At 55.9% G+C, this 13,799-nt stretch overlaps 1 protein-coding gene across 23 annotated transcripts in view; it reads right to left on the bottom strand.

Moving 5' to 3' along the window:
- Window positions 1-13,339, bottom strand: part of LOC105476399 (pleckstrin homology like domain family B member 1) — a 53,070-nt gene extending 39,731 nt beyond the window's left edge. For 3 of the 23 annotated variants that reach the window (XM_071075653.1, XM_011732308.3, XM_071075659.1), the window contains exons 1-4: window positions 10,241-10,994; window positions 6,819-6,899; window positions 6,033-6,156; window positions 4,537-4,707 (exon numbers count right to left, since the gene is read on the bottom strand). In XM_071075653.1, the coding sequence (XP_070931754.1) occupies window positions 4,537-4,707; window positions 6,033-6,156; window positions 6,819-6,899; window positions 10,241-10,357 (493 nt within the window). In that variant the 5' untranslated portion in view covers window positions 10,358-10,994. Of the gene's footprint in view, window positions 1-4,536; window positions 4,708-6,032; window positions 6,157-6,818; window positions 6,900-7,275; window positions 7,432-10,240; window positions 11,019-13,189 lie in introns of those variants that run through there. The other 20 variants (XM_011732320.3, XM_011732323.3, XM_071075652.1 and 17 more) reach the window with 15 other exon arrangements.
- Between the last annotated feature and the right edge of the window lie 460 nt (window positions 13,340-13,799).

Raw genomic sequence — 13,799 nt, 5'->3', positions numbered from 1 at the left:
CCACCTCCCGGGTTCGAACGATTTCTCCTGCCTCAACCTCCCATAGCTGGGACTACAGGCATGCGCCACCACACCTAGCAAATTTTGTATTTTTAGTAGAGATGGGGTTTCTCCATGTTGGTCAGGCTGGTCTCGAACTCCCGATCTCAGGTGATCCGCCCGCCTCAGCCTCCCAAAGTGTTGGGATTACAGGCATGAGCCACCGCACCCAGCCCAGGCAGGTATTAATACCTACTATCCAGCCAGGTCCCCCAGTTCCTCTTGTTCCAGGGACCTGGCCCCTACACACCAGAGCCTTACGGGACACAATGTTGTATGCTCTCAGCAGGCAGCTCACACAGCCTGACACAGTGTCCCTCAGATACACACCAACACTTGCTCAGTCACGCTGACACTACATCTCTGCGTGCTCTGAGTCACACAGACACCCTCATTAAACACACTGTCTCTCACACACCTTTATTCTCATGCACACATCCCCCAGACAACTCCTTTTAGTTACACACTCACCCAGGCATAGCTTTCCTTTCACTCAGTCCCTGGAGAAACTCTGAAATAAAATCAACCTCTTAGATGAATAATCAGGCAAGTTTTCCATTCTTGCTGAACAGCCCACTAGCTCACTCACCCATGCTGCCAACTATGTGCATACACATGCACACGCTCACGTGTGCACACGTATCTTATTCCCTTCTGAGGAAAAAGGAAGAACCATATAGGGTCAAATGCAAAATGAAGGGAGGCTTAAAAAAAAATCTCCTCAGGAAGAGTGATTCATCGGTCTGGAAACTGTGATGGCCAGCTGGATAGACCTAGGCAGACACAGAGGATGCCCGCCAATGAGAAATAGGGCAGGAGGCAGACACAAAGAAGTGGGAAGCTGGGAGCCTTCACTCTGCCCTCCTTCCTTTGAGCTTTATTAGTCAAGATTGTTATCAGTCTCATAACAGAAAAAGGTTGAAGGCTTCACTCCCAATTTACAGATGGAATAACTGGGTGGGAAAAAAAGAGGTTCAATATCGTGGATCCCAGAGAGAGGCAGCTGGATAACCCAGAGATCTGGCTCCCCAGCCACACTCCTCTGCCAGCCCCCACATAAGCCCCTACCCACCAATGAGAGACTTAGGGAATGAAGGAGACTGGAGACCAGTGCTCGGAGGAAATGCTAGGAGTAGATGGGGACCTACTGTCTAGACAGCCTGGGCCCTGAGCTGGTGGCTTTCTGGGTCCTCCCCTGCTTGGTTCCCTCCCAGATCTTTCATGTGGTCTGGCGCTGTGGTCTCAGGGTGGGGCAGCCTAGACCCAGATTGAGATTCCTCCTCATTCCCTTGGTCCTATTCCGAGCTCCACCCCTTGCTCTGTAGAGAAGAGGGCAATGTGGGATGTGCCAAGATGCCTGGGTACAGGGGGTGGAATCAGGACCTTCCTGGCTCCCTCACTTCATGCTCCTATGTTCACAGCTCTGTGCTAAAGGTTGGCATCTGTTTTCTGCCCGCCTCCCCCTTTCCCTGGCCCAAGCATATTCCTGCTGGAAGAGCCTGTCACTGCCATCTCTGCTTGTCATGAAGTGTGTCTCTCCAAGTTGCCTATGGCTGGGCACAGTGCCCAGAATGATGCATCTAAGGCCAAAGTAGGCTCCTTGTTATTCCCAGGGTAGCCCTTGTTTTTCAAAGAGGAGGGTCGCCTCTACAAGGCCAGATTAGGGGAACAAGGAAGGGAAAATGATCCTCTTGTATATATGCCAACAGATAGGCATATGACCAGTGAGGTCTCATATACACATAGGAGTACATACACAGACATTTTGGTACCATCAGTCCTGAGTTCACCCCTACCGCCCACTTGAACACACTGATCCATAAATACAAAGAAAGACACAAACACAGAGATTCGTAAGCCCAGAGTCACAAACACATCCGGAGCTACATAAACACACTCCAGTTACACAGACACACAGAGATAGCACATGCACCCCCGAACCACCCAGTTTCCAGGGAAACACACTCCCAAGAATGTCCGGAGTGGGGCCAGGCAGGGCTGGGCTTGGTGCCTTGCTCCAGAGATGAGACAAGGAAACCCTCAGCTCCTGGAGCCCACGGGAGGGGGAGGACTGGGGAGAAGAACACCCATTCCTTTGTGCCTCTGCCTACCCCTCCATAGGCTGCCAAGCTTTGGAGACAGGCAAGCCCAGACAAGAAGGCTATGGGGGATGGGGAGAGAAAATGGGAAGGGGTTTAGGGTCAGAAGAGAGTGGGAGGGTACATACTTGGCTGGGTAGGCTTCTGGCTGGAGAAGAGTCGGGAGGGGTCACTGGGGCCACAGGAAATGCCTCAGAATTCCATCTTGGCCCCAGGCTCTCCCTCTTCTCAGGGAGCTAAATGATGCACCGGAAAGAATGAACAACACAAGCATACCCTGCTCGCAACATGCAGGGGAACAACGTTCTTACCGATGAATGTGATGGGTTTGGGGCGGGGGTAGTAAGTTCTGAGCCTTCTTTGAATTTTGTCCTGCCTCTCCTTGCTGCTCTACTGTCTCATCTCCATGCTCCCAAATCTTAGAGAAGATGCTGTCTCTGAGACTGAACAGGACTGTTAGGAACCTGCTGCCATCGTAGCCAAGCTCCAATTTTGGGGGATTCCTTCTCTCATCCAAAGTCAGAGACCGTGAAGTCCTGGAGAAGGCAAGGGCCTGCATGCTGCTACTGGTGGACCTGCCTCCCTGAAGTCAATTTTTGCATGCCCTGCCCCCTACCCGAGGGCAGGAAGAAAAGACTGGGGTTAAAAAAAAAAAAAAAATTAGCCGGGTGTGGTGGCAGATGCCTAATCCCAGCTACTTGGGAGGCTGAGGCAGGAGAATCACTTGAGCCTAGGAGGTGGAGGTTGTAGTTAGCCGAGATCGTGCCACTGCACTCCAGCCTGGGCAACAGTGCGAGACTCCGTATCAAAAAAAAAAAAAAAAAAAAAAGATTGGGGAAAGGTCAGGTCTCCTGAATCAGCGTGAAGGAAGTGACATTGAAAGGCCTTAAGGAGGCCGGGCGCGGTGGCTCAAGCCTGTAATCCCAGCACTTTGGGAGGCCGAGACGGGCGGATCACGAGGTCAGGAGATCGAGACCATCCTGGCTAACACAATGAAACCCCGTCTCCACTAAAAATACAAAAAAATTAGCCGGGCGTGGTGGCGGCGCCGGTAGTCCCAGCTACTCGGGAGGCTGAGGCAGGAGAATGGCGGGAACCCGGGAGGCGGAGCTTGCAGTGAGCCGAGATCGCGCCACTGCACTCCAGCCTGGGCGACAGAGCGAGACTCCGCCTCAAAAAAAAAAAAAAAAAAAAAAAGGCCTTAAGGAGGATGAAGAGGAGAGAAGGAGACAGTGGAGTGAGTAGGATGGCCACTTCCAAGGGGCTTCTAGGCAGTAAGAGCCCCCAGAAAACAATGCTAGGCCATCAGAACCTGCTCAGAGCCAGGCTTAGCCCAAAGTTCCTGTCCTCCTGTTAGCCTTTAACCTCACCTCTATCCTCCACCCAAATCTGTTTTTCTCATTCTCCTAATCTGACAACTCACTGTATGAACTGATGCCCAGAACCCTGTTTCCAGGGTGAGCATACCTGGTCTGTCGAAGTGCCACCTGGGCCAACCGCTTACCTGCCTGCTAACCATAGTAATCAGGGGCCTAGATTTTATTTATTTATTTATTTATTTATTGAGACGGAGTCTTGCTCTGTTGCCCAGGCTGGGGTGCAGTGGCGCCATCTCATCTCACTACAACCTCTACCTCCCAGGTTCAAGCGATTCTCCTATCTCAGCTTCCTGAGTAGCTAGGACTATAGGTGCGCACCACCACACATGTCTAATTTTTGTATTTTGGGTAGAGACAGGGTTTCACCATGTTGGCCAGGCTGATCTTGAACTCCTGTCCTCAAGTGATCCACCCGCCTTGGCCTCCCAAATTGCTGGGATTACAGGCGTGAGCCACCATGCCCAGCCAGGGGCCTAGTTTTTAGAGCCACCTCACACAACAGAATGGCCTATTGCTTTGGGTTATATTCGTGACCCAAAAGCTACTGTCAGCAGTCTCATAACAGGAGCAGGCATGTCCTCAGATTTCACCCTTGCCCCATCCCCATCAGGAAGTATTGTCCTCCTCTTCAGCTTCTCAAAACAACTTCCTCTTGGCATCATGGAACAATGCCATTGATACCCTCTCACTGCTGCTCCAATTGCTCTTCCCCAACAACCACTAACAATCCCATCATGCCCCAGGCCCTCTGATGGCGGGAATCAGAACCTCTTCTCTCCCTATAGTATGTGGAGGCAGGTTGGGGGTAACCAGAGAAGAAAAGCAGGTTGAAAACATGTCTGGATGCTGAGACGGTTTAGTATGTTGTTTAGGCACATCCAGATGCACCTGAGTACTCCATTCCCAGTATGGGCACTCAGGCAGTTGCCATGGCAACTACTACAGCCAGTTTCCCCTGTGCCTAACACATACAAGCCTTTAAACAGAGGCCCCCTCCATCTGGAGGTGTCCAGCCTTACCCTGAGTGAGCCGGGTAGGCTGCCGGACAGGGAGACCATCAATAGTGCAGGCATTGCCACAGGGGTAGAGGGTGAGGGTGCCCCGCAGGTTCTCGATGTAGCAGTGCTCTGGAGCCAGGCCTGGGCCCTGTAGTGAGATGTCTCTGGCTGCAGAGCCAATCACCGTCCTCCCTGGAGACAAGAGGCAAACTGAATCAGAAGGGTTGTCCAGGCTGAGGAGGCAGTGACAGGGCAAGGAGGGCCACAGTGGAAACATATTCCACCTCCTACTCCAGGGAGAATCTCTGCCCACCATTGGCCACCCCTACTGGGCCCCTGAGCCTGGTCTATACAGTAAGTGATAGAAACTCTTCTCAGAGAAAACTCTGCCTGAGAATGGGAGGCCCAGAGATGGGAAGACCCAGACTCCACAGATGGAGAAGGAAGATTGCTTTTCTGCAGATCCTCCCTTATTCCCCCAACTGCCTCTCCCTGTTGTCCTTTTTTCATTTTCCCCTTCAGCCTACTCCTCCTTTCTTCTAAATCTCCCTTTCTCTCCTTCTTCTCTCCCCCACTTCTGCTACCTGCAGCACTTCATCTCCCTCGCTAACCTCTCTGTTCAGTGCAACCTCTCTTCAGTGCAGGCTCTCCCCTAACTGCAGCAAGAACAGCCCCTCCCACTGACAGAGCCCCTGGGACTGGTATTTGGAGAATGTGGAGAATGTAGTATCACCCAGGCAACAAGTGCAGCCAGGAGAGGAGAGAGGGCGGGCAGAAGCTGAAAGGTGAAGGGGGCCGTGCCAGGGCCTTATCTTGGGAGATCTTGCCCCCGACTCCCATCTCTCCATTCTCTACCTACGGTATAGCCTCCTGTGCAAGCCAATGCCCTGGAGTGGGGCCCTTTTTCTTCTTGGCCACATTGGTTGCTAAGAGCAATGTGTTCTCCTGTTTCTCTCAGTGCTCTCTTCATGGTTTCTTTTCTTCTTCTTTTTTTTTTTTTTTTTTGTGATGGAGTCTCGCTCTGTTGCCCAGGCTGGAGTGCAGTGGCACGATCTCGGCTCACTGCAACCTCCGTCTCCTGGCTTCAAGTGATTCTTCTGCCTCAGCCTGCTAAGTAGCTGAGACTACAGGGTCGTGCCACCACCAGCTAATTTTTGTATTTTTAGTAGAGACGGGATTTCACCATTTTGGCCAGGCTGGTCTAGAACTCCTGACCTCGTGATCTGCCCACCTCAGCCTCCCAAAGTGCTGGGATAACAGGCGTGAGCCACCACACCCGGCCTCTCCTCCTTGTTTCTAAGCTGATCTTTAAGCCCACTCATGGAACCAGATTATGTACCAAGGAAGGCAGGCAGTCTGGGGAGGCAGAGAGAAGGGAAGCAAGCTGGTGGGGTGGGGAGGCAAGCATTGCCAGCAGACAGTAGAAGGGCCCCAACACATGCAGGAGCTGGGCCTCCAGGGTAGGAATGCCTACAAGGATAGAGGGGTGATGAGTGAGATGCCCTGTTCACACTTACCTTCCTCCAGCGGCAGGAGGGTGATGGCTGTGCTGAGTCGCCCACTGCCCAGGCTCACCAGGTGGGGTTTGTCCGTTTGCACTTTCAGCCCTTTGCCTGTCTCGATCAGGTCCAAGGGTCCTTTCTGTAGGTAGTAGGGGTGGAGGACAAGCATCATTAGACTCAGCACCTTACCACCCTAAACCAGTCACACCAGTACTCTCTCCAGCCCTTGCCCCTCTCCAAAGGGCTCTGAGGGTGCTGAAAGGCTTAGCACAAAATCTTACACAGAGCATTATTCCACTACATTGTAATTAGATCTGAATCTAGGCCACTAACTCGTCCCACTGGATTTATCTCAAGTCTTGGCTTAACTGTCCCTTTTGTCTATTAAAACAGAAGCAAGGAGAAAGTGGTGGGGGGTGGGGGTGGCATTGGATAAGCAGCAGGGGTACTGTAGAGGAAGGCCAGTCAAGCTCCCTGCAGACTTGTCCATGGCTATCCACTTGGCCATTGCTTGCCCCTGCTAATCTCAAGTACAGGGAAGGTAGAGGCATGGATCAAGGAGAGTGATACAGCCTAGGGTCAATCTGTAAACTGCTTTCTGACTTTCGACGGGTACTTTCTGGGTGAACCAATTAACCTGATTCAGATAAAGACTGAGCTGTTAATAGGCTTGGGACCTGGGGAAGGGCAGAGAGGAACAGAATTGCTCCTTTCATCCTTCGGCTGGGACCATAAGGGGGTAGAAGAGCTGATCCCATCCCCACCATATCTCTCTTGCCTCACAGCCCTGATCCCACTCACCTGCACCATGGTCTGGGTCTTGCATCCAGGGCCTATTTGGTTCCTGTTGAGAGTGTCCATGGTCCTAAGGCTCCAGAGCTCCTAGGGACACAGCAGAAAGCTGGTGAGTGGGGAGGCCAGGGCAGAAGTGGGAAAGAAGTAGGTTCCGTGGCAGAGTTCTCAGGGCAGAGGTAGCACCAGTCACCAACATTCCCCAAATGCTCATGCTGAAGGGAAGTAGAGGCAGCTAAAGAGCTTGGGTGGGAGTTGTCTGGGAGCAGTGCCAAGTCTCCAGCCAGCCACAGCATGGATACTACACCATACCAGTCCTGCCTCTTGCCACTGTAAGCACAAACAGTCCTATAGGGCTCAATCTATACCTCTGTGCTTTCTTGCCCTATGCTACTCAGAACCCAGATTTTGACAGCTGAAGACCCTTGGCCATTGTGGAGCCTTAAGCAGGGTGGGGAAAATCTACCTTAGTGGGAGAAGCAGCAAGGAGGCCCTCCAAGGACACTGGTAGCCAGAGGGCCCCCAGGTAGGTGGCAGGGCTAAAACAGGAGCTCCCTCCTGAAATCTTTCATTCTCCTCTTCACCGTTTGTCTCTTTTCCCAGGGCTTTAGTAGGATGTTTTCTTAAAGGAGACACAAAAGAAAAACTCAGCCATTCCTGCTATCTCCAGATGTCTCAACTCCTACACCTTTTCTTCCCCAGAAAGCAACCTCAACCCAACACAATCAGTTAAAAAAAAATTTTTTTAAATTAAAAACAAAAAACTTTAGTGATAACTAATACTGGGAATATTGGGCTCTTAACTCTTGGGTTCTTAATTGGCTAGGTGCTATAGGAAGCTTAGACCATTAGAACCAGGAGTAAGACAGATTCCAGAGCCAGAACTTGAATCCTCCCCACCACCACCCCACTGCCTCTCACCCACCACCCATCCCTCTCTCCCTCTCACCCACCACCCATCCCTCTCTCCCTGGCTCATGTTTTTGGTATCTGGGATGTGAGGACATTTGTGTACTAATGTGTGCCCCCATGCCCATCCCTTGGCCAACTAGCTAAGCTGAGAAACTTCCCACTTGCTGCTGAAATGTTACTGGGGAAAGCTAAGAGTGTGACTGAGGGGTAAGGAAGCAGACCCAGGGAAGCAGGGTTTCCCTCCACTCTCTCTTCAAGCCATCTACCAGGGGACTTGGAAAGGAAGTAGGGGCAGCAGCCAGCATTCCAAGGAGTGTCTGACCCTGGCAGTGGGTCCCGAGGACCTTAGCTATGGTGTTACTAAATTTACCCTCCCAGCTTCCACCCTTCCGGACCTGGACTGCATCATCTCCGTCACCATTTCCACCCAAGCTGGCGGAAGAGAGGCCGGAACCCAGGCTGGGGCCCACCCCAAGACTGCCAGGGAAGAGAGGAGGAAAACGCCATTAACCTATGCAAAGCCCCAAGCTGGTCTGGCACCTTCCCAGAATTCCTTGCCATGGAGAAGAATTTCCAAGGACAAAGATTGCTGTACTGCTTCCTTAGACTCAGGGAAATCCCTCAGCATTTTCTGAGTGAGGAGGGGCAAGAGAGTGGGTTAGGAATGGGGAGTTTATGTAAAAGAGGGGTTAAGAAAAACAGAATAATAAATAATGGTGAAGGAGAAATATCATCCTTTGGTAGAAAGAACTTTAGACTGGGATATATAAAGCCTTAAATTCTACCCTGACTTTATTTATTTATTTATTAGTTATAAGATCCTAGACAAGTTATTTAACTTCACTGATTGTCGAGTCATTCTTCTATAAAACTAGAGTAACGAAAAAAAAAAAAAAGACTGTCTGGATCAGTGCTTGCCTGGGGCTAGGGGTGGAATGAGAAGTGACTGTAAAAGGGCACAAGTTTGGTGGGGGTGGGGCGGGGGGAATGTTTTCAAATTAAATTGTGATGATGATTGCATGGCTCTGTAAATATACTAAAAGTCTTTGAATTGCATACTTAAATTGGGTGGATGTTATAGTATATAAATTATACCTCAATAAAGCTGTCAGTTTCTTAAAAAGGACTGTCTGAACATTCAGGTATTACATTAAATGGCATTCTATGAAAGCAAAGCACAATAAAAATGCCGTTTATTATTATTATTATTAGATGGACTTTCACTCTTGTTGCCCAGGCTGGAGTGCAGTGGCGCTATCTGGGCTCACCACAACCTCCACCTCCCGGGTTCAAGCGATTCTCCTGCCTCAGCCTCCGAGTAGCTGGGATTACAGGCGCACGTCACCACGCCCAGCTAATTTTGTATTTTTAGTAGAGACGGGGTTTCTTCATGTTGGTCAGGCTGGTCTCGAACTCCCGACCTCAGGTGATCCGCCCGCCTCGGCCTTCCAAAGTGCTGGGATTACAGACGTAAGCCACCGCAGCTGGCCCCGTTTATTGTTATGAGCTGTGTAACCTGGAGCAAGGCACTTCACCTGTCTGGGCCTTAGTTTAATTCAGCTGTCAGATTGGAGTATTTGTCACTATCGCCATGTGGGGCAGCTGTGGTGTGCTCATTTATTTACACCGAAGAATTTCAAGTGGAAATCAAGATTGTAAAGGAGTAAGTCCGAAGGAGAACCAGAGTGATTAGAGGAGAGAAGAGAAGAGAATAAGGAGGCGAAAGTAGAGAGAGAGATAAGGAGAGAGGTGTAGGGAGAAGATAAGAAAAGATGGAGAGATTGGGAGGTACGAGGCTGTGGCCTCAGCACACTAACCTGATCCAAGAGAAGTGGAAAGAGACACCAGGCCAACCTGCCCTGCACTCAGGCGGTGCTTTCCCCAAAGGGCGATCGCCGCAGCCGAGAGCGGCCACCTGGGGGCGCCCTCATCTTGACCCCCAACCTGGCCGGGGCGGCGGAGTGGCGCTGCGCTAGGGACGCCCTTCACCTGCGGCCCCGCTTCCCCCGGCCCGCGGCTCCCCAGCACCCCGGCTGTCACTACCCGCCCGCCCGGCCCCGCGGCCAAAAAAAGGCCCCTGCGGTGCGCGTCCGGCCCTGGGTGTCCTCGCGCACGCTGGGTACAGACGCCCCAGCGCCGCCCCGGGAGCCGAGTGGCGGAGGCCCAGGTGTCTGGATTTGACGAGCGTCGGGCAAGGCCCTCTGTGCGCGAGGCCGCCCGGCACCTTGGCCTCCTCCCCCGCGGGAACGCGCCGACACCCCAGCCACGCGGGACACCAGTCCGAAGCCCTCTCCGCCGAGGGGAGCACCCAGAGTCAACTCTCGGGGGTCTCGGCCCGCGCCTGAAGGAGGCCGGGGAAGGACCGACCGGCTCCGGCACCAACGGGCACTGACACAGCTCCCGGGCTCCCACGGGGTCCTAGGACAAGGTCCAAAGCCAGCCCCAGAGCACCAGACCCGGCCCTTCGCGAGGCCACTGCTCGGGCGCTCCCGGGAGCCCCGCGGGTCGTTCGGCCTCACCTGTGTCCCTGGGGGTCGGCCTCGGCCTCGGCCCGAGCGGTGCATGGCTGTGGCCAGAGACCCGCCAGGCCGAGCTGGGGTCCTCTCGGCCGCCGCCTTCGCCCTCCAGGCGCACATCCGCCTTCGAGAAAGGGCCGCCGGCAGAGGAAGGAGTCAGGAAGGGAAGGAAACTGAGGCGGGGAGCCCAGCGGGGCACGCCCGAGTGGGGAGGGGGACGAGAGAACTTAAGGATGAGAAAAACCTGGCAGAGATGAATGGGGGTGTGCAGAGGGACGGGGCGGGGAAGGGGAGCCACCGGGATGTGAAGGGGAAAATGAAAGGCCGACTAAGGGATGCGAAAAAACGCAAGTTGGGGAGGGGAAGACCGAGGGCAGAGGATGCGGCGGGGAGACTGAGGAACACAGAGGTGGAGGGGTCGGGGGAGACAGGACAAGCGGGTCCTCAAGTGGAAGGGACAACAGACGGGAGGACTGGGGATGCGCGAGGAGGTATTGAGGGCAGCGGAGGGGAGACTGACGGGCGGGGAGATGGGGCGAAGGAGAGGGAGGCTGGGGCCGACCGGGACCCCAAAGGCGGGAGAGAGGAGAGATGGGCGGCCCGAGGAGAGGGGGAGCTGGGAGAGCGCGGATGGAGCCGGGGCTGTTGAGTGGGTGTCCGGTGGTGGAAAGGTGCCTCTCCGCGGTCCGCAGGGCCGAGGGAGGGAGGTTTCCGCAAGGGAGCGGCCCCTTGCACCCCTCGGCCTGCTCCTGCCCAGGCCGCCCGCGTGGGACAAGGCCGCAGTGTTGGGCGCCTGCCGTGGCCGCCCGCCCGCCCCTGACAAGAGGCCTTTCTTTGGCGGGGCAAGGAGAAGGAGCCGCTTGTTTGCGCGGCCGGGAAACGGGGCGGCCCCACAGACATCTCCCGTTCCCAGCCTGGCAGCTGCGGGAAGGGCGGCTGAATGTGTGTGAGGGGCCGCGTGTGTGAGCTGGGGCTGTGGTGTGAGCTGGGCTGTGTGTGTGACTGGGGCTGCATGTGTGAGGGGGCTGCATGTGTGAGCTGGGCTGCGTGTGTGAGGGGCTGTGTGTGTGATGGGCTGTGTGTGTGACTGGAGCTGCATGTGTGAGGGGGCTGCATGTGTGAGCTGGGCTGCGTGTGTGAGGGGCTGTGTGTGTGATGGGCTGTGTGTGTGTGACTGGGGCTGCATGTGTGAGGGGGCTGCATGTGTGAGCTGGGCTGCGTGTGTGAGTTGGGCTGTGTGTGACTTGGGCTGCGTGTGTGAGGGGGCTGCATGTGTGAGGGGGCTGCGTGTGTGAGGGGCTGTGTGTGTGATGGGCTGTGTGTGTGAGCTGGACTGTGTGTGTGATGGGCTGTGTGTGTGAGCTGGGGTGTATGTGTGAGCTGGGCTGCGTGTGTGAGCTGGGCTGTGTATTGAGCTGAGCTGTGTGTGTGATGGGCTGTGTGTGTGAGCTGGGCTGTGTGTGTGAGCTGGGCTGTGTGTGAAAGCTGGGCTGTGTGTGTGACGGGCTGCTTGTGTGAGCTGCACTGTGTGTGACGAGGTGCTTGTGTGAGATGGGCTGTGTGTGTGTGACGGGCTGTTTGTGTGAGCTGGGCTGTGTGACTGGGGCTGGGTGTGTGAGCTGGGCTGTGTGTGTAACTGGGGCTGTGTGTGTAACTGGGGCTGTGTGTGTAAGCTGGGCTTCGTGTGTGAGCTGGGTTGTGTGTGTGACTGGGGTGCGTGTGTGAGCTGGGCTGTGTGACTGGGGTGCATGTGTGAGCTGGGGTGCATGTGTGAGCTGGGGTGCGTGTAAGCGGGGTTGCGGGTGTGAGGGGCTACATGAGGGCGGGGCGGTTTCCTGTGAGGCGCAGCACATGGAGTGTGTGGGCAGGCCTCGGCGTGTGGGCGGGTCCGGGTGTGTCAGGGTGGCGTGACGCAGGGACGTAGGTATGCGAAGTGTCGCGGAGGCTTGCGTGTGTGCCGGGTGGGAGCTCGGCTTGGTGGGGCGCCTGCGTTTGCGTGTGGCGGCTGTGGGGTGAACCCGCCGTCCAATGAGTCAGCCTCCAGAGGCTCCAGGACCGCTGAGCTAACGGCCCAGAATGCAGCCCCGCCCCGGAGCCGTGGGTCCCCGGCCGGGCTGTGCGGTCGCCGGGCCAAGTCCCCACTCGAGCCTGCCTCGGCCGAAGCGCCCGCGGGCGACTCGGCCACCCTGCGCCGGCGCCCCCACCCAGCCGCCCGCCCGCACTTTCCTATCCCGGGGGAGCCCAGATGACTTGGGTCAGCCTCCGCTCGGGGGAACTCTAGAGATTCTAGTCCGGACGGCGCGGCGTGGCAAGGCGCCCCAGGCTGCCTCCCCGGCCCCCGAGGACGTGTGGCCTTGGGGAGTGCCTGGGAGGCCCCAGGCGGGCTTCCCATCTCCTGGACACCCCCAGGCATCCCTCCTAGACGCCCAAGACTCTGAGCCGGACTCCGAATCCCTTCCTGGTCCATCAAGGCGGCCGGCCTGGGGACAGGGGGAAGACGTCACAGGAGATACCCCCATTCCCCAAGGTCCTACTGTGGGCGGACAGGGGGAGGTGTGGGGCGCTGGAGGACGAAAACCCGCGCGCGCGCTCGCCACCCAACACCCCGCGAGTGTCCGCCCGGCCGCATAGGTGCCCGCGGGAGAGAGTCTGGATGGGGCCAGGATCAGCGTTTCTCCAAGGTGGGGAGAGCGCCACGGCCCCCTCTGGCGGTGGCGTTGGCAGCGGCCGAGGAAGGCAAAAGTAAGCGGCTCACAGGAAAACTCCCCACAACGCCCCTTTCGCCTCTACGCACTCACCTGGGGTGCCCTCACTCCCCCACGGGTTTCTGCCGAGCTCCCTAGCCTAGAGCTGATCTCAGGGCTCTCGCCAGGCCCCAGGGACTTCCCCTTATCCAGTCCTAGCACCGCAGTGAATGGGACCCGCAAGTGTAGTGGGAGGGGGCACTCTTACCTAGAGGTGGGGGGGACAGGGAGACACTGGTCCCTTAGCCCGGCTCGGCTCGGTCGCGGTGGCCTCAGGCTTAGGAGGACACTGTTGCCTTTCCCCGGGAGCCCGCTGAGTAGGAGGAGAGCGAGCCTGTCCCGCCCCGCTCCCGCCAGTCCCCGCCCCCGTCCCCCATCCCGTCCGCCTGGCCAGCCAAAGAAGACGCCCTTGTGGGGCTGGAGCCCAAGGTCCCCCCACCCACCCTTTCCCACAGCAGCACCTCCCCCAGCCTGCACAGCGCCCGCTTTGTTCATCTTTGCAGCTGGGCTCTCCACCACCACCACCACCACCACCACCACCACCACCACCACCACCGCCACCACCAAGACCACACACCCCCCTCTCCTCCCACCCTGCCCTCCCGACTCTCCTAGACCACCCTCCACTCCTAGGCATTAACGCGCTTCTGAGAGGGTGTTTTTGACAATCCGTTTCCCCGCCCCCAAACTCTCCCCTCTTTCTTTTTGCCTTTGATGCTGGAAACCTCCACAGGCTCCTAGTGAACCTCCTAAATCGAAGCCCCTACAACATGCTCTCAATATCTCCAGAACATCTACTGAGGGTACGCAGGTCTTCT

This window comes from Macaca nemestrina, chromosome 12 (assembly GCF_043159975.1).
Source record: "Macaca nemestrina isolate mMacNem1 chromosome 12, mMacNem.hap1, whole genome shotgun sequence".
NCBI classification, from domain to species: Eukaryota; Metazoa; Chordata; class Mammalia; order Primates; family Cercopithecidae; genus Macaca; species Macaca nemestrina.
This window is presented reverse-complemented; position numbering and strand designations above follow the sequence as displayed.